General features: G+C 44.3%; 1 protein-coding gene and 1 long non-coding RNA gene across 4 annotated transcripts in view; one reads left to right on the top strand and one right to left on the bottom strand.

Moving 5' to 3' along the window:
• TBX1 (T-box transcription factor 1) overlaps positions 1 to 14,911 on the top strand; it is a 46,653-nt gene extending 31,742 nt beyond the window's left edge. For 2 of the 3 annotated variants that reach the window (XM_039332343.1, XM_039332344.1), the window contains one exon: positions 4,433 to 6,187. In XM_039332343.1, the coding sequence (XP_039188277.1) occupies positions 4,433 to 4,872 (440 nt within the window). In that variant the 3' untranslated portion in view covers positions 4,873 to 6,187. Of the gene's footprint in view, positions 1 to 4,432; positions 6,188 to 14,632 lie in introns of those variants that run through there. The other variant, XM_039332345.1, reaches the window with a different exon arrangement.
• On the bottom strand, positions 8,091 to 11,324 carry LOC120303133. The gene is made up of 3 exons (XR_005555356.1): positions 11,096 to 11,324; positions 10,524 to 10,733; positions 8,091 to 8,384 (listed from the first exon to the last, which is right to left on the bottom strand). It is a non-coding gene; the product is annotated as an uncharacterized LOC120303133 (long non-coding RNA).
• Positions 14,912 to 19,447: the final 4,536 nt, after the last annotated feature.

Genomic DNA, 19,447 nt, shown 5'->3' with positions numbered 1-19,447 from the left:
AACTCTGGGTTGACAAGCAAAGAATGGACGAAAGAGCATTGTCCAGAGAGAAAGATGTACTCAGGAGAGACTATAGCAAGAGCATTTAGACTTACATGCTGCTCCCTAGTGCTTTACAGCGGTTTACAATCTCAGCAAATTTCCTCCAACCATTTGGGTCCTCACTGCAGAAATTCTGGCCTGGGGTGGGCAGGTGAATGACCTCAATTATTCTGTCTGTCTTTCTCTGAACGGCTGAATTAAGCTACAGCTTAATCATACAGGTAGTCCTTGATTATATATAAAACCGAGTCTAAAATTTCCACTGCTAAGGGAGACAGTTGTTAAGTGGGTTTTGCCCCGTTTTCTTGCCAAAGTTGTTAAGGGAATCTCTGCAGTTGTTAAAATAATAACACGGTTATTAAACAAACCTGGCATCCCCCGTTGACTTTGCTTGTCAAAAGGGGAATGGCGCGACAGTCCCCCTGGGCACTGCGACCATCATAAATACAAATACACGATTTTGATCAGTGACCGCAGGGTCGTAAGTGTGAAAAGGGCCCTAAGTCCCTTTTTTTCAGTGCCGTTGTAACTTGGAACGGTCACTAAAGGAATAGCTGTAAGTCGAGGACTACCTAACGTGGAGATGTCGCTTGCAGTTCCAAGGAAGATCTCCAACCCTGTGGCTTCATTGGGGTTCATGAGATTCCTAACAGATCAGCCTGTCACCCACCGAGCTGACAGCCCTCCCCCCCCAGAGCAAAGCTGGAATAAAGCAACCGGCTTCGAACACAGCCCAATCTATTTCACCCCATCAATCCTAAAAAGAAAATTAACTTGCTATTCCAATGTATGTACAAATACAATTGGAATTCCAATCGAACTTTCATTGAATTAAATGTTCAGGGTTTTCTTACCATCTGCTCAAGGATTTAATATTTTCTTTGCCCTCCCGTGTAAACTTACAACCAATTCACATTAAATATGACTCATTTTCCCCCCCTCCCCCCATGTATCTTTTTTATTGTTCATTTACCCTGTAAACGAATTCCCGGTGTTTCCACAAGAGCTATTTTACACAAGCAATTTTCTTGTACAAACAAACAAAAGGATAGGTTGTGGGAGAAGTTGCAAAAAAGAAAGAAAGGAAAGGAAAGGAAAGGAAGAAAAAAGAAAGACTCCCCAACAATACCCAGTAATTGCCTTTAACCTCCTCAAAAACCTGCTCCAGAGATCTATTTAAGCTTTCTCGCTGATTCTATTTCCATTACACAGAATAAACAGTTGCTCAGGAGAAGTAGAAAGAACAAGAGAGGGGGGCCCTTTCTCCCAGCGCACTCCGAGCCTATTAAAATAAAGAAAAGCCTCTATTTGTTTAGCGTTATACAATTGCAAAAATTTCAGGCGTGTGCAAACGTGTCACTCAACCCCGCTCGATTTATCAAAGTCGAAATGCCTTGTCTCGGGAGCTGGGCTCTTTGCTGAACACTATGTCAAACAGTTCATCTTTTTAAAAAAAGAAAGAAAGAGAGACAGAGAGAAAGAAAGAAAGAAAGAAAGAAAGAAAGAAAGAAAGAAAGAAAGAAAGAAAGGAAGGAAGGAAGGAAGAAAGAAAGAGAGAAAGAAAGAAAAAGAGAAAGAAAGAAAAAGAGAAGGAAGGAAGAAAGGAAGGAAGGAAGGGAAGAAGGAAGGAAGGAAGGAAGGAAGAAAGAAAAACCTAAACTTTGGGATATTTCTGCATTCTTACTCTCGTCTCTGTTCATGTCAAACAGTCCGTCTGAAAAGCAATCGCAGTGTGCATACCTATACACTCACAATCACACAAACACACTGAGAAGTCTCCGTTTGTTTCCTTCTTGTGGAGAAAACATTGTGCTGGCTTTCCGTGGAACTGCCTTGTCATGAAGGTGGGGGTGAAAAGGTATTTCTGAACCTCACAGGTGACTTCAGAGCAGGAGACATTAAAAAAAAACAACAGAACAGAGTTGGAAGGGATCTTGGAGGTCTTCTAGTTCAACCCCTTGCTCAAGCAGGAGAGCCGATACCATTTCAGACAAATGGTTGCCCAATCTCTTCTTAAAAACCTCCAGTGTTGAAGCACCCACAACTTTTGGACGCAAGCCGTTCCACTGATTAATTCTTCTCACCATCAGGAAAAATCTCCTTAGTTCCAGGTTGCTTCTCTCCTTGTTTAGTTTCCATCTGTTGCTTCTTGTCCTGCCTTCAGGGGCTTTGGTGCTCCTCTTCTTTGTGGCAGCTCCTCAGATATTGATACACTGCTATCATGTCACCCCTAGTCCTTCTTTTCATTAAGCTAGACATACCCAATTCCAATAAAAAGAACAACCAGATCCAATATTCTCTTGATTAGTAGGGGCATTATAACTCTGAGGTGTCCTGAGACAGCTTAAAGACCAAGCAGTCTAGTATCTCAAGCTTCCTCTTTGGTGGATCACAACCCACTTCATCAGAAAGTCTTGCATCTGAATTAAAGTATCTGAGATAGTGCCATCTTTCCATCTGAAGACGAAGACAGCTCTGTGTCCAGAGCACACAAGAACAGCTACAGCTACTTAGCTTAGCGGCTCCCATCTTGGTGAAATAGTGTCAGATGATCCCTTGAACCTTCTCCTCACGGTGGTAGGAAGCTTATTTTTCCTCCTTCTGAATTTCTAGGGTAAGGACAACCTAGATGCTTTTTAAGACTGGGGGGCTACTTCCCAGCACCAAACACAAAATGAAGAAAGTGACAGAAGGGGGCAAAGACAGAATAGATGACTCTGTGTCAATTAATGTAGAATGGAGAAGGTTAGCTTCTACATTCTACACTGAATGCAGAATTGACATTGACCCTCAATTCTACACTGAATGTAGAATGTAGAATTCTGCGATCCGGAATGTAGAAGACTAGCCCAAAGTTGTGTGGTTTGCTCGCCTTCTCTGCAGATGCTGGACCTAATGAACTGAAACATCTGGGCACTGCACCTGTCCTTGCATAGGGAACCTGATCCCTACGCCTTTATAATTCCGTTGTAAAGTAGGTTTCATGCTTTCACTCCGCAACCTCAGGAGTGCAAGAACAGGAACAGAATGAAACTGATATACGGCATGACGTAATGGAATACGTGGGTGACCTTGGGGGAAGATGCAGCCTAGGAAACAATCAGACAAGAGCGGCAGGGCCCCCCAAGAGCGGATTAAACAATCAGAGGAAGAAATTTAGGAAGGACCCACCTTAATTGCTCAGGCAATTAAAAGGGGGGTGGGTGGGAAGTTTGTATGCTGTTATTATAAACTTTTACAATAAAGTAGAAGTTTAGTGCATCTAGACAGGTTTCCTGTCTGGTTAACCCAGGGAAGGCTGGAGACGTGCCAAGAAATTCCTAAGCCTAGGTGAAGGGGAACTTGCAGCTATCTCGACAGAATGGTATGTGAGAATGACCTTGAGGGAGAAGGAAGAGTTGCAGACTGAACAAACAGCATGGACAACATTTCCCAGCCCAACAGGAGGAGAGAGGGTGTGGGAAAAAGTTCGCAAGGGACCCTCCCAAGTTTTCTGGGGGGTAGAAGGGGAGAGGGGGAAAAATGCTTTCAGTCTTGCCATTCTGTTAGTGCAGTGGTTCTCAACTTTTTTAATGCCGTGACCCCCAACCAGTCGTAAGTCGAGGACTACTCAACCGGCTGTAAGTCGAGGACTACTCCACTGGTGCAGCACCGTTTGCAGAATGGGACTTTTGGCGGGCTCAGCAGGGCAGAGACAGCCTAGACAATTCCTATTGGCTTTTGAAAGCCAATAGAATTAGACTCTATTCAAGAGAGTCTCTTCTATTGGCTTTCAAAAGCCAATAGAATAAAAGGGAATAGCACAGCTAAGGAAAAAGGGGGAAAAAATGGCGGACTACATTGTTTGGCGACCCCCGTGAAATGGTCGTTCGACCCCAAATGGGGTCCTGACCCACAGGTTGAGAATCACTGTGTTAGTGTAACCTTGCAAAGCCGGTAGTCCTTGACGTACCACCACAGTGGAGCACAAAATTTCTGCTCCTCTTGAGACAGTGGCTAAGTGAGTTTTGTTTGCCATTTTCACAACCTTTTCGGCCGCAGTTGTTATCCAACTAACAAAATAGAATCTAGAACAGAGTAGCTTACTCCGGGGCATCACCTGGATTTACACAACCTGCGGAATGAATGTGGACTATGGCTTAACAAATCTATCGTTAAGAATCATCCTTGCTGAATCAGGCAAAAAATGGCCAATTAGATGTCTCTGCAAAGCCAGGGGATTCTGGGAGTTGAAGTCCACCTGTGTTAAAGCTGCCAAGTTTAGAGGCCCCTGCCCTACGCATTTACACTGCAGAGGCCACTAACTAGAGTCTTGGAGATGTCACACGTCGCTGACCCCTTCTTATACTTTCTCCCCCGCTCCTCTTTCCTGTTCTATCATGTGCTGCAGATATAGTGGACAGTCGACGGGAATATGAACGGGAATCGGCTAGTGGGACACCACTCCACGCTGATCCAACTCATCAGCAGCTCATGTCTCGGGTGTTAAGTCCAGCACTCCCGGTTCCGGGTGGAGGCGGCTTGGTTCCACTCCCTAGTCCAGCTGGAAGCCGGCCTAGTCCCCCCCATCACGAGTTGCGGCTGGAACCCCCTGCTTCCGAGCCTCTCCATCACCACCCCTACAAGCATCCGGTCTCAGCTTACGACCATTATCTAGGAGCCAAGAGCCGGCCAGCCCCCTATCCCTTGCCTACTATCCGGGGACACAGTTACCACCACCACCACCACCATCACATGAATCCAGCTGCTGCCGCTGCTGCAGCTGCGGCTGCCGCCAACATGTATTCCTCTGCTGGCGCTCCCACAAGCTACGACTACGGACCGAGATAACATCTCCGATGCAAGATCCTTGAGCTCGGATTGACTCTTTGCATGGTGTGAATTGCTCAGTACCTTTGGGAAGAGATGCCCGTTTTGTTGACTTGGGGTGGGGAGGGGAATCTGCCATCGTCCCTTGTGCACACGGTTTTCTTCCTGGCACCATCCTTCCACCACTGTTGTTGGACACGTCGTTCAAGATTCACGTTGTCTTGTTCTATCCGGGGGATGTAATATTTAGCTCATGTTAGAGGCGTTGTGGTGGAGTAATGGGAGGCTGGCGTTCTCTTGGATTTGCTTTGCGTCGTCGCTGCTGTGAGGCTAGAAGGGCAGTTTCTCCTCAGCCTTTCCCTTGACCCCTTTATGTGCAGCTGCAGTTCCCACCTCCCTTACAAAGTGTTAGGGTGTATCATTTCCTGGCTGCTCTAGCACTGATACAGCGCTATACAGGGAGTCCTTGACCTACCACTTCATTTAGTGACTTTTCAAAGTTACAACGGCACTAAAAACAAGTGACTTAACGGCTGTTCTTCACACTAACCATCATTACAACAGCCACCCAAGTCACTGGATCAAAATTCGGACACTTAGCAACTGGCATGTACTTGTGACAGTTGCATTGTCCTGGGAATAGCTTCCAACAAGCAAAGTCAATTGAGGGGAGGGGGGATGGAGAGCCAGATTCACGTAATGACAGCATGATTCATTTAACACCTGCAACGATTCGCTGAACGACTGTTGCAAAAGTCATAAAATGAGGGACAACTTAACGACTGCCCTGCTTAACAACAGAAATTTTGAGCTCAATTGTGGTCGTAAGTCAAGGACTACCTGTATGTTCCCCATCGCCCAGTTACCGTTCTTCCCAGTGGGGACCACGTCACCTACCAGGACTCGTTTTACAATGTTGGTGATCCAATCTCAGCTATCTCTATTGGGAAGAAGGTGGGAGCAACTGATTGACACAATAGTCTACTTCTGACCCTGTAGAGATTGCCCCATCTGGGTATGGCTCAGGAATTCTGGGAGCTGAAGTCCACAGGTCATAAAGGGGCCATGGTTCCCCACCCCCGGAGTACACCAATCTGCATTACAAATATGCTGGAACAATAGCAATAGCCCTTAGACTTATATATCGTGTCACCGTGCTTTAAAGCCCTCTCTAAGCGGTCGACAGGGTCAGCCTATTATCCCCAACAAATCCAGGTCCTCATTTTACCGACCTCAGAAGGACGGAAGGCTGAGTCAATCTTAAGCCGGTCAGGATCAAACTGCTGGCAGTCGGCAGAGTTAGCCTGCAATACTGCATTCTAACCACCGCGCCACCATGGCTGTAGAATAGAACAGAACAGCAATAGCATTAGCACTTAGACATATATACCGCTTCACGGTGCTTTACAGCCCTCTCTAAGCGGTTTACAGAGTCAGCCTGTTGCCCCCCAACAATCTGGGTCCTCATTTTAGGATGGAAGGCTGAATCAACCTTGAGCCGGTCAGGATCGAACTGCCAGCAGTGGACCTGCAGAATTAGCCTGCAGTGCTGCATTCTAACCACTGCGCCACCCTGGTTCTTGTGCACCCCTGCCTGCCTCCCTAACACAATCAAGATCAACTGTCTACAATTCTGGGCAGTTCCTTTAGTCTTCTGAGTGACGGGCACAGCTGACGATTGTCAGAGCGTGCAGTCTCTCCTGACCTGGAGCCAGCTGTCACACGGGGGCATGTGCTTGGCATATGCAAGCACATGACAGGCATGGGCAGGGTGCGCACTGACATGCTGACTGTGGCATCTCTTGATCCCCTGCCACACAGCCTGTCCTGATCCAGGCCCCCGTTTTGGGCCGGTGCCAGGCCGACCTTGTCCTTAAGTCCTGGAATTCTCATTGTCACTAACAAGGCATCTAGGAAGCCCGGCCAAGCCCACCCGCCAGAAGCATGGATTTCATGAATACAGGTGGTTCTCGACTTACAACTGTTCCTTTAGTGTCCGTTCTGAAAAAAAGGGACTTCTGACATCCCCACGGTCAGGCGACCGAAATTCACACGCTTGGCAACTGACTCACATTTATGACGGCCGCAGTGTCCCCGGGGGAGTCACTTGTTTCCCACCCCCCCTTTTGCAACCTTGGGACAAAAGTAAAGGTGGGAAGTTGGACTCGCTTAACGGAGCTGTTGCGAACGTCACCAATTGTGGCGATTGACTTAAACCAAGGCGGCAAGGAAGGTCATCAAACGGGGGCAAAAAACCCTGCCTCACTTAGCGACAGAAATGGGTGTTCGTAAGCCGAGGACTATCTGTATTCCCCATCCCAACAGTGTATTAGGGGCAGTGGATGCCAATGGGACGGAAAAAAAAAATCTCTGTTCCCCAAGGGGGAAACTCTGAGAAAACATCTCCCCCCCACCTCCAAGAAGCAGGAGAGTTTTTTTTTAAGAAGGTCAAGGGTCTTATTTATTTATTTATTTCCCCCCCCCCCCGGCAGTCGGCTGAGATGCAGCTCAGAATCTGTAAGCACCCCACAACGGAATAAACAAGAGTGGGAAGGGACCTTAGAGGTCTTCTAGTCGAACCCCCTTCCCCAAGCTGGAATAAAACCAATGTTTTTTTGGATTGCCTCTTCCCTGGAACTGAGATTTATCTCTTCACAAGGACCAGTACTAGCATCATCCTCTTAAGAGTAAGTTGGCCAGGTTAGGGGCGGTTGGGAGGGGGTGGGAAGAGGTGTCACAATCCAAACTGCTCCTCTTTCCCCCCCCCGCCTCCTTTAGTCTTTTATCTCGGTGCAAGAACCACAGGACGAGAAATCATGATGGTGGTCGATGCTCAAAGGCAGAAGCTGCCTACCACGTCCCTAGCTTCCTTCTCACTCCACTGCTAACACGTTGCAAATCTACACAATTCTTCACAGGGGTCACTCTTTCGGCTTTTTTCTTTTGTAAAGGATGCCTTCGTTTTGCATTAATAGACGCCTTTCTTTGCCGTTTCTGACACGGCCTAAACTTGCCCAGGTCTGGGAAAATAACTTCTTTGTGCATTTCATTCCACCGTCTGCAGCTTCTTGTTCACCATGCCTCAATCTTTCTGGCCTCTCTCCTCCCCCCCCTCCAGCCCCCCCCCCCAAATGCAGAAGCTTAAAGTCCCAGGATAATATCAGCAGCCAAGCATGCTATTTTTTGGGCAGCCTTCAGGACAGGTGCGGGCATAAACCAGCTGTAGCCTTTATACATTGTTGGTTTTTTTTGTGCATTGTTTTATCCGGTTTAAGCAGTGGCAAAGCAGAAGAATACAGCAGCTGGCAAACTTCACGCCGTAAAAATGAAAAAAAAAATGGTTTTGTTTTGTTTTTTTAAACGAATTTCGCTGTAGGATCCTTTTAAGAACCTGTGTAAGATCCATTTGGAAGAATTTGGCTGTCCTGCGTGCATCGTAACTTTGAGAAAGCAATTTTCTCTCTCTTTTTTTGTGTTCTGCTTGATGATCTCGAACGTCGTGGAAGGATCAGTGCCAAAGGCTGGAGTCAAACCTATTGTGACATTGATATATTTATTAATATTATATTATTCCTCTTCCCACCCCTACTCCACCCCCTCCCAAGTGATTACGTATGCAGTTCCTGCTGGTTCTTTTTTCCCCCCTTTATAGTTGCTGTGTAAAGAGAAAGAGTGGGAAAAAAAATCAGTGGAACCAAAGAATCATATCTGCAAAATATGTAGATAATTTGTAGATATTTGTAGATATGTGTAGATAACACTGGGGGAGCAGTAGAAGGGAAGATGGCAGGCAGTAATGTTTATAAACAGTATTTCTCTGAGTTTTTGCTTTATCTCATGTTTTTTTCCCCCTCACATGGGGGTTCCTGGGTGCTTTGTCTGTTGCAAAACATCAGCCCGGCATTCTTGTATTTATTTTATATTTTATCGATCAAATTTAGAGACTGTCTATCTCACTCACCGGGCGACTCTTTGCATTAAAGAGCAACAAAGATGATTAGGGGACTTGAGGCTAAAATGTACGAAGAACAGTTGCAGGAATTGGGAATGTCTAGTCTAATAAAATAAAGGATTAGGGGTAACAGGAGAGCAGTCTTCCAATATCTCAGGGGCTGCCCCAAAGAAGAGGGAGTCAAGCTATTCTCCAAAGCACCTGAGGGTAGGACAAGAAGCAATGGATGGATGGAAACTCATCAAGGAGAGAAGCAACCTAGAACTAATGAGAAATTTCCCGACAGAACAATTAATCAGTGGAACAACTTGCCTCCAGAAGTTGTAGGGACTCCATCATTGGAAGTTTTCAAAAAGAGACTGGACAGCCATTTATCTGAAATGTTATAGGGCACTGATGGCGAACCTTTTAGAGACCAAGTGCCCAAACTGCAACCCAAAACCCACTTATGTATCATCGGGTGCTGGGTGGGTGTGGCCCATGGGGTGGGTGTGGCCCATGGGGTGGGCGTGGCTGCAGTGGTAACGGCAGACTGGGTGGGACTAAAAAGTTCAATCAATCAATTCCAACTTTGCAAGATGTTTTTTTTTCCTGCGAGAAGTTGAAATTGATTGATTGAACCTTTTTTTTTTTTTTGCACATGGTGGTGGAGGCCTAAAGCGAAAAAGTTTTATAAAACCCAGCTGAAGGCCTAGGACTGGGGCGACGGCTTGCATGCCCACAGACAGGGCTCTGCGTGCCACCTGTGGCATGCTACACACACACACACACACACACACACACACACACACACACACGTATATGTATATCTATAGCCAGTGAGAACCTACACAAGTCTTTAAGTGGGTTTTGAAACCAGAGACAGATGTTTGGGAAATAAACCCCTGAGATTTCATCTCCTAGCCTATGACATCCCAACGGTTTGTAAATGTCACATTTGTTTGGGGTAGACAGCAGTGGGTTTGGCTGACCTATCTGTGACTAAATGAAGATAAATGGGCGCCTTTCCTTACTCACATGGGAAAGGAGATGCCAGCGTTGCAAAGCAAGGCTTACTTTGAAAGAAGGACAATTCAGCCTCCACATTTTCCCCATTAAATGCATACTTTGAAAAGATTAGCTGCGGATAAGATGTTTGACAGGGCCCCAAATTCTAGGTACAGGATTTTCTGATGACTGTATGCACAGAAACCAAAAAAAAAAAAAAAAAAGGGGGGGGGGAGAAAAAACTGGACTCGTACATTCTTTTTAAAACACACACACAGAGAGAGAGAGAGAGAGAGAGAGAGAGAGAGAGAGAGAGAGAGAGAGAAAGAGATATCTCTTTGCCTAATCTGTATACCAGTGATAAGTTTTTTTTTTTCCCCAGCAAGAAAGTTTCATGCTTGAAAGCAACAGGATCTTGAAAGGGATCAGATCAATGTAAATATATATATACATTGCTTACTGGTGTACACCGCTTAGAGAGTGCTTGCACTTAAAGCGGTATATAAGTCTCATAAATAAATAAATAAATAAACTGTAAAAATAAAATAATAAAAAAAATATGGACCAGCTTTTAAAAATTAGAAATAGCAAAATGATAGGGAAAAATAAAACGCTCGCCCAAACTCTGCAAGTCTGTTGTGAAAATGATCCAGGGGAATTTTTTTTCTTCTTTCATTTTAAGTGCTCCAGGGAGAGGAAGGCAGAGCAGGTATTAAATATACAAACTCTTTACCTGAATGAGAACTGTGAAATAGGCACACACGATGTTTTCCAACAAGCATCCCGGGGTCATGGAATCACCAATGGCGATCTTCCCAGCCCTCTTTTGACCAACAAAGTCAACGAGAGATGCTGGATTCATTTCACAATCGCACGATTCGCTTGATTGCAGGGATTCACCGAAGAGGTCATAAAATCAGGCACGACTCAACAATTACCTTGCCTAGCAATGGAAATTGTGGTTGTAAGTTGAGAGCTACCTGTGTTGTCCAAAGGAACAGTTCTAGTGCCAGCATTAGAGGTTCAATCAACTGTCAACCATATAAGGCAAAGGTCTTCCAACTTGGCCCTTTGATGACTTGTGGACTTCAACTCCCAGAATTCCTCAGCCAGCATGCCTGGCTGAGGAATTCTGGGAGTTGCAGTCCATAAGTCATACAAGGGCCAGTTGGAAGCCCCCTGCAGTTAAGGGGTCTGCAGAATCTCTGCTGGGTCTGCGCCAGGGACAGGAGGAGGCAGCAGCAGCCACAGACTACCAATGTGAGGCAGATGCAAACAAACCATCTTGCAAAGTGCTGCACTTACCAACACAACAGGAAGCAGAGCAGTTCCCAAAGGGATTGCAAACGACAGAAGTCCAGTTCCACAGAGTAACAAAAAAGAATATTTTAAAATACTTGCAGAAGTAATTCTAGCTCTCTAGTCGTCAAGGCCAGCAAGCAGCAGGTCACCCAGGCAGCTCCAGGAAAGCAAAAGCAAAGCAGGTCTTGCAAAAATCCCCCAATCTCCTTCGGCCATGTGACCAGGCACCAAAAAAAAAAAAAAAAAACCCCTCCACTTCCGGCTTCTCCTCTCCGAGCCACGTGGCTGCAGAGGCGCTTTTGGTGGCGGTTTTGCACGTGTAACAGTGAGTAGCCTTTGTGAATGAGTCCGTTTTGGGGAACACTGGCTAAATAAACGTTCATACCTGGGGGGGATTAAGTGTACATAGCCATTTGTGGTAAAATTAAGAATTAAGTCCCACTTGAATAACTGCCCCCTGCGTTTAATTAAACGGCCAGTTGCACGTCCGTTGCATTTAAACATGGAGACCTTGTTCAAGAGCCACTGATAGACTCCGGGGCTCCGTTTTTTTCCAGACACCCAGTGGAAAGGCTTTTTAAATAAAATACAATACAATAAAATACAATAAAATAAACTCCTAGGGTTTTATTTTGCGGTTGTTCCAATTTACTGCGCACTTGAATAACCGCACCTGCTTTTAATTAAAGGGCCAGTTGCATTTAAACATGGAGACCATTTTGAAGAGCCACTGATGGACTCTGGGCTCCCTTTTTTTCCAGGTACCCAATGGAAAGGTTTTTAAAAATAACAATAACAATAATAATAATAATAACAATAACAACAACAACAACTCCTAGGGTTTTCTTTGCGTTTGTTCCAATTTACTGCGCACTTGAATAACTGCACCTGTTTTTAATTAAACAACCAGTTGCATGTAGCTGCAATTAAACATGGAGACCTTGTTGAAGAGCCACTGAAGGACTCTGTGGCTCCCTTTTTTTTCCAGGCACCCAGTGGAAAGGTTTTTTAAAAAATAAAATACACTCCTAGGGTTTTCTTCTCAGATTGGCCAGACAAGGTGAACCAGTGACATGCTGAACCTGTCTGTGCGCGCAGAGGCCAAGGAAGCGCATTGAGACCAGCTCTTACAGCATCTTGAAAGACGGGTGTTTTCTCTCCCTTCCTTTCATGGCAAGGGTAGCCTAGTTGAATTTCATTCTGACGTGGTCTTGTTTCTTGAGCTGACCTCCCATTTTGCTAACCATCTGTATCTTCCCCGAGGTCAACCTTATGTTGGTCTATTGCAGGGCTGGGCAACCTTGGCTCTTTGATGACTCGTGGACTTCAACTCCCAGAATTCTCGAGCCAGCCATGTTGAGGGGAAAGAGAGCTTCCAAGCTGAGCCATGCTGGCTCAGGAATTCTGGGAGTTGAAGTCCATGAGTCATACAAGAGCCAAGGTTGCCTACCCCTGGTCTATTGCCATTTCTCTTTCAAATGGCTGGGATTTTATATTTGATTGGGTTGTCCTCCATGGGGGATGTAAGCATTCTAAGATACCACACCTTCACACAACTGGCTTGCACGGCTACACAAAGGATGTTGCTTGGAAGCAACATGAATTCCTTGCTCGTAGGACCATCACCCGGGTCCTTGGGTTGGCTCTGAGGATGCACTGAGGACTTTCTCAGATGTGTGTCTTTCCACTCTGGCTTTCAGTGCCACAATCATAAAGGTTGGGTAGCTGTGCCCAGGTCTGACACAACACAGACCAACTTTAGAAGCAACTACATGGAGCATTTCAGAAGATGGAGATCCCCCAAGTAATATTGGAAAACCTGAGGAGGAGAAACGATGAAGAGCTTGGCTAAGGTCTTGGTGCCTTCAAGGGGGATTCATCTTGATCCTCATGTCAACTTCTTTCATTCACTAATCTTTATCAAGAGCACGATAGAAGAAAATTAGAGATGGGGCCAAACATAGATTTCCAGATGCTGTTGGACCACAGCCCCCAGCATCCCTTACTCTGGCCTGAGGCTGCTGGGAGTTGTAGTTTACCAACATCCGGACAGGTTTTCTGCCTCTGTTACTGTTTTGTTCTTTGTATTCATTGTCTATCATCTATTTGTCTATCTTATCTATCTATCTATCTATCTATCTATCTATCTATCTATCTATCTATCTATCTATCTATCTATCTTATCTTATCTATCTATCTATCTATCTATCTATCTATCTTATCTATTCATCCATCTCTATTTCATCTCTATCTTTATCCACCTTTTCTCTTTTTCATCTCTGTACCTCACTCTTTTGTCTATATCTTCACATTTTATATCTCTTTATCTCATCTATATTTCACCTGCTTATCCATTGGTCTATCGATCTCTCTATATCTCTTCTCTGTTTCATCTCTCCCTTGCTCTCTTTTTCCCTCCCTGCAATATCTTTTTTTGCTTGTAATCCATGGAGAAAGGTGGGGGTATCACACAAATCATAAATAGGGAAAAAAAAACACTTTTTGTAACATAACTGCTGCTAAAAGTGAAATGAATGCAGTAGAGCCATCATATACCCACTCGAGTAAAAATACTCGTGGTGTGATATCTCACTGGTTGAATAATTTAAGAGACGTAGTAGTTATCCAGTGTGTTGAGTTTTCCTTCTCTCTCCTTGCCTCTTTTTCCTTATGTCGTGTCATCCTGACTATAAATGTACAGGCCAAATGGTATAAAAAAGACTTTTGTGGAAATATTATCAACTTTATTAATAAAAGTTAACAGTACAATCCTTCATGCAGCCTATGTAAAAAACAGGCAGGCTTTGACTTTTTTTGTGACTTTTTTTCCCCCTTCCAAGTGCCCCCTGGAGTCTTGTGTAAAGAGAAAAAAAATACAGCCTCTTTTATCTCTTTTTCTAATTAATAAATATAAAAAAAGCACCAAATTCTAAAGGGACAAGCTAAAAAAAAGAAATGAAAACATGCAGGATATATATTTACAGAACCGGAAGTGATGATTCATTACAGACATTCATAGCTAATCTATATTCATTAATTGTGCAAACCACAGAATAGTTGCAGCCATATGTTTGTCTTTCCCGGCCTGGCCTTGTGGCTTCTCAAGCATAGGAGCCAGAACGGAAGATGGGAATCCCAACTATCTTCAGCTCTGTAGGGGTAGACAACCCTGGTGCCTGTTTGCTTAGTGGACTATTCCATTTCAATTTGAAATTGGAGAAAGGTGTTACGAACGTTACAAGGGTGGTAAGGTTAGGTTAGCTGGCCCAAGGAAAGCAGAAAAGAGTCCTCCTTAAGGGAGGAGGGCAAAGGGTTCACAAGAGGAAGCCACCCCATGCAGGACCAAGCAAAGTCCCTGCATCCCCTTTGGAGTGAATCTCTCTCCCACCAGCTATTTTTGGGGAAAAATCTAAGGCCAAGTCAACTGTGAGTCATTCTGGAATGTAACATTTGCTCCTTTCTGAAGTACCACTGAAAATTTGCAAGATCAGAAATTGTCTTCTCCTCTAACTCTGTTTTTTTCTTTCCTTCCAATGCCAGATATGAAAAGGAATCGACAGACCAAGATGCCCGTCCACTTCCTGACGCTGGAACCCATGGCGCTCTGCTACTGACGACGGCGGAGTAGCTGCAACCGGGTGGTGGGAGGCTTTGGAGATGGCTGAGCTTCTTTGGGTGGGTGGGAGGGCCACATGTCTCTTGGAGCAACTGCCAAGATCCACGAAGTTCAGACTCATCTGGACCAGCCACATGGATTCCCGTCTTGAGTTGAAGGCCAACCTTCCAGTGTCCAGTAAAAGGACCGCTGCGTTGATGCAATGTTGTTGTGTTTGATATATTTGTGCAGTTGTTATGTGTTTTACTTCTAGCTTCCTGGGCTGTTATAAATCCCCAAACACCAAAAGGACCCTCCCTCCACATTATGAGGGGGGGTGCCATTATAAAGGGGTGCCCATGGTAAGCTAGCTTTCGGGGCGAATGGCTATATATATTACAGGTAGTCCTTGACTTAATGGCCACATTTGAGTCCAGAGCTTCTGTTGCTAAGCGAGGCATTTTGTTAAGTGAGTTTTGCTCAATTTAATGACTTTTCTTGCTACATTTGTTAACTGCAAATGTTGAGTTAGTTACATAGTTCTTAAGCGAATGTCGCTTCCCCATTGACTTTGCTTGTCAGGTCACAAAATGCAATCACCTGACCCCAGGACACGGCAGCCGTCATAAGTACGAGTCAGTTGTTAAGCTTCTGACCTTTAATCACATGCCACGAGGATGTTGCAATTATAAGCTGTTATACCTTCAAATTGTCACTAAATCAACTGTTTAACTCAAGGCCTACCTATACCAGCTTTTATGTAGTAATATATATAGGCATTCTTCTATGTACATATTAGCTTTTCGTACAGATAGTTCTATTTACTAAAATATGCTAATATGCACATATATGTGTATGTATATATATCCACACAGAGAGACATAATTTGTCTATTCCTGGAATAAACAAACTATGCCAACAAGTCTCTGCATGTGTATATATGTATATATACATGCCCCAACGTTTCGCTTCTCATCCAAGAAGCTTCTTCAGTTCTGGCTGAATGGTGGGGAATGGAACGATTTATATTCTTTGCAGTCATCTGGTCCTTAGTACCCCAAAGGTAAGTCATTAGCTCTCTGAGGGCCGTTGAGGCCACTTGGGGGTTTATCTGTATCCTCGGGGTCACCCGGACCAGTGTGGAGATGGGCCTGGGACCTTCTTGGGACGACTGCAAGGACCGTGTTGGAGACAGGAGGTAAGTGGTGTCGTATCCCTCCCCCTCTGTCGAGAGAGGCCTGTTCGATTTTAACACAGATGGCCTCTTTGACCCCTCTTTCAAACCAGCGGTCCTCTCTATCCAGAACGTGGACTTTGCTGTCTTCGAAAGAGTGGCCTTTGTCTTTCAAATGCAGATGGACCGCTAAACTTTGTCCTGGTGGAGTTATTCTCCTAGGTTGTGCCATGCAATTGTGGTTTGTTTTGTTTCTCCAATGTAGAGATCTATACATGTCTTGTTACATTCTACTGCACATATTGCATTGCTCAGTTTGTGTTTGAGTGTTTTATCCTTGGGGTGGACAAGCTTCCGCCTTAGTGCAGAGTTTCTCAATCTTGGCAACTTTTAAGATGTGTGAACTTCAGCTCCCAGAATTCCTGAGTGAGCATGCTGGCTGAGGAATTCTGGGAGCTGAAGTCCACACATCTTAAAAGTTGTCAAGGTTTTGAGAAACATTGCCTTCTCAATCTTGGCAACTTTTAAGATGTGTGAACTTCAGCTCCCAGAATTCCTGAGTGAGCATTCTGGCTGAGGAATTCTGGGAGCCGAAGTCCACACATCTTAAAAGTTATCAAGGTTTTGAGAAACATTGCCTTCTCAATCTTGGAAACTTTTAAGATGTGTGAACTTCAGCTCCCAGAATTCCTGAGTGAGCATTCTGGCTGAGGAATTCTGGGAGCCGAAGTCCACACATCTTAAAAGTTATCAAGGTTTTGAGAAACGTTGCCTTCTCAATCTTGGAAAGTTTTAAGATGTGTGAACTTCAGCTCCCAGAATTCCTGAGTGAGCATTCTGGCTGAGGAATTCTGGGAGCCGAAATCCACACATCTTAAAAGTTGTCAAGGTTTTGAGAAACATTGCCTTCTCAATCTTGGCAACTTTTAAGATGTGTGAACTTCAGCTCCCAGAATTCCTGAGTGAGCATTCTGGCTGAGGAATTCTGGGAGCCAAAGTCCACACATCTTAAAAGTTGTCAAGGTTTTGAGAAACATTGCCTTAGTGTATTTTGGGGTTGAAAGTGTGCATGTATGTTAAGTTAGTTGAAAATTCTTCTGAGCTTTTCAGATAATTACTGCATTTTATGGATTGATGTTGCTTTGTTGTTGTTTTGTCCTTATTGGGGGCAGGGAGGACAAAGGATCCTACTGGAACTTTGTCTAGATTTGATGAAGGCTCAGTTGGGATAGCCACAGGTTCTGAGGGATTCTTCGATGTGTTTTAGTCCTTTTCCCTCTTTGCTGGTAGGTAAACTTTCAGCTCAGTAGTGTAGGATTCTGATGACTTCCGTGTTTTTGCTCCAGTGAAGGTAAACACTGTGTGGGTTTTCTGTATACTTCAGTGTTGAAGTATGAATCTTGTCCTGATAGGTTTCTTCTATCTTGTGCCATGCGCTTGTGGTTGTTTTGTTCATGAACGCATGGCATAACATAGGAGAACAAACCCATCAGGACAAGATTCAGCAGTTCCATGTGTCTGGAGATTCTTAGTCATGGTTTGCTCCAAAGGTCCTTTTCCAAGAGGCAACTAGACTTTGTTTTTTCTTGGAGACTTTCACTTCTCATCCAAGATGATTAATAGATGAGAAGTGAAACATCTTCAAGGAAAAACAAAGGAAGTCTTTTGCCTCTTGGAAAAGCACATTTGGAACAGCGGTCCATCTGCATTTGAGAGACAAAGGCCACTCTTGAAGACAGCAAAGTCCACGCTTTGGATGGAGAGGACCCCTGGCTTGAAAGAGGGGTCAACGAGGCCATCTTGTGTTAAAACTGAACAGGCCTCTCTCAACAGAGGAGGAGGGATAAGACACCACCTCTCCTGTCTCCAGCACAGTCCTTTCAGCTGTCCCAAGAAGGTCCCAGGCCCATCTCCACACTGGTCCAGGTGACTCTGAGGGTATAGATGAACCTCCAGGTGGCCTCAATGGCTCTTGGAGAACTAACGACCAACCTTTGGAGTACTAACGACCAGATGACTGCAAAGACTATAAATCGTTCCACCCCCCCACCATTCAGCCAGAACTGAAGAAGCTTCTTGGATGAGAAGCGAGGCGGCAAAAAAAAAAAAAAAAAAAAAACCAAAACACAAGCACTGCCCCCCCCACACACTGATCCACGTATAAAGTCAAGTCACAGAGTGTCCGGTTCATTCCACTATATTGGGACACCCCCCCCAATTATATGTGCCTGTGTACCTTAACACAGATGCACACAGTCATCTAAGATGTATTGGGACCTTTTTTTCCTAATAGATCTTAGCCTATATTGCTCTATGTGTCTGTGTATCTTAGCACAGACACATAGAGCAATATAGGCTAAGATCTATTAGGAAAGCCCCAATAGATCTTAGCCCATATTGCTCTATGTGTCTGTGCTAAGATACACAGACACATAGAGCAATATAGGCTAAGATCTATTAGGAAAGCCCCAATAGATCTTACCCTAGATGACTGTGTGCAACTGTGTTAATGTACACAGGCACATAGAGCAATATAGACTAAGATCTATTAGGAAAGCCCCAATAGATCTTAGCCTATATTGCTGTGTGTGTTAAGATACACAGAGCAATATAGGCTAAGATCTATTAGGAAAAAAGGTCCCAATAGATCTTAGCCTAGATGACTGTGTGCAAATGTGTTAATGTACACAGGCACATAGAGCAATATAGGCTAAGATCTATTAGGAAAGCCCCAATAGATCTTAGCCCATATTGCTCTATGTGTCTGTGCTAAGATACACAGACACATAGAGCAATATAGGCTAAGATCTATTAGGAAAGCCCCAATAGATCTTACCCTAGATGACTGTGTGCAACTGTGTTAATGTACACAGGCACATAGAGCAATATAGCTAAGATCTATTAGGAAAGCCCCAATAGATCTTAGCCTATATTGCTGTGTGTGTTAAGATACACAGAGCAATATAGGCTAAGATCTATTAGGAAAGGTCCCAATAGATCTTAGCCTAGATGACTGTGTGCAACTGTGTTAATGTACACAGGCACATAGAGCAATATAGACTAAGATCTATTAGGAAAGCCCCAATAGATCTTAGCCTATATTGCTGTGTGTGTTAAGATACACAGAGCAATATAGGCTAAGATCTATTAGGAAAAAAGGTCCCAATAGATCTTAGCCTAGATGACTGTGTGCAAATGTGTTAATGTACACAGGCACATAGAGCAATATAGGCTAAGATCTATTAGGAAAGCCCCAATAGATCTTAGCCTATATTGCTGTGTGTCTGTGCTAAGATACACAGACACATAGAGCAATATAGGCTAAGATCTATTAGGAAAGCCCCAATAGATCTTAAGCCTATATTGCTGTGTGTGTTAAGATACACAGAGCAATATAGGCTAAGATCTATTAGGAAAAAAGGTCCCAATAGATCTTAGCCTAGATGACTAAATGTGTTAATGTACACAGGCACATAGAGCAATATAGGCTAAGATCTATTAGGAAAGCCCCAATAGATCTTAGCTTATATTGCTGTGTGTGTTAAGATACACAGAGCAATATAGGCTAAGATCTATTAGGAAAAAA

This window comes from Crotalus tigris, unplaced genomic scaffold (genome assembly GCF_016545835.1).
Source record: "Crotalus tigris isolate CLP2741 ecotype Arizona unplaced genomic scaffold, ASM1654583v1 scf7180000024461.2689607, whole genome shotgun sequence".
NCBI classification, from domain to species: Eukaryota; Metazoa; Chordata; class Lepidosauria; order Squamata; family Viperidae; genus Crotalus; species Crotalus tigris.
The sequence above is the reverse complement of the archived record's forward strand: the minus strand, read 5'-3'. Positions and strand labels throughout refer to the sequence as shown.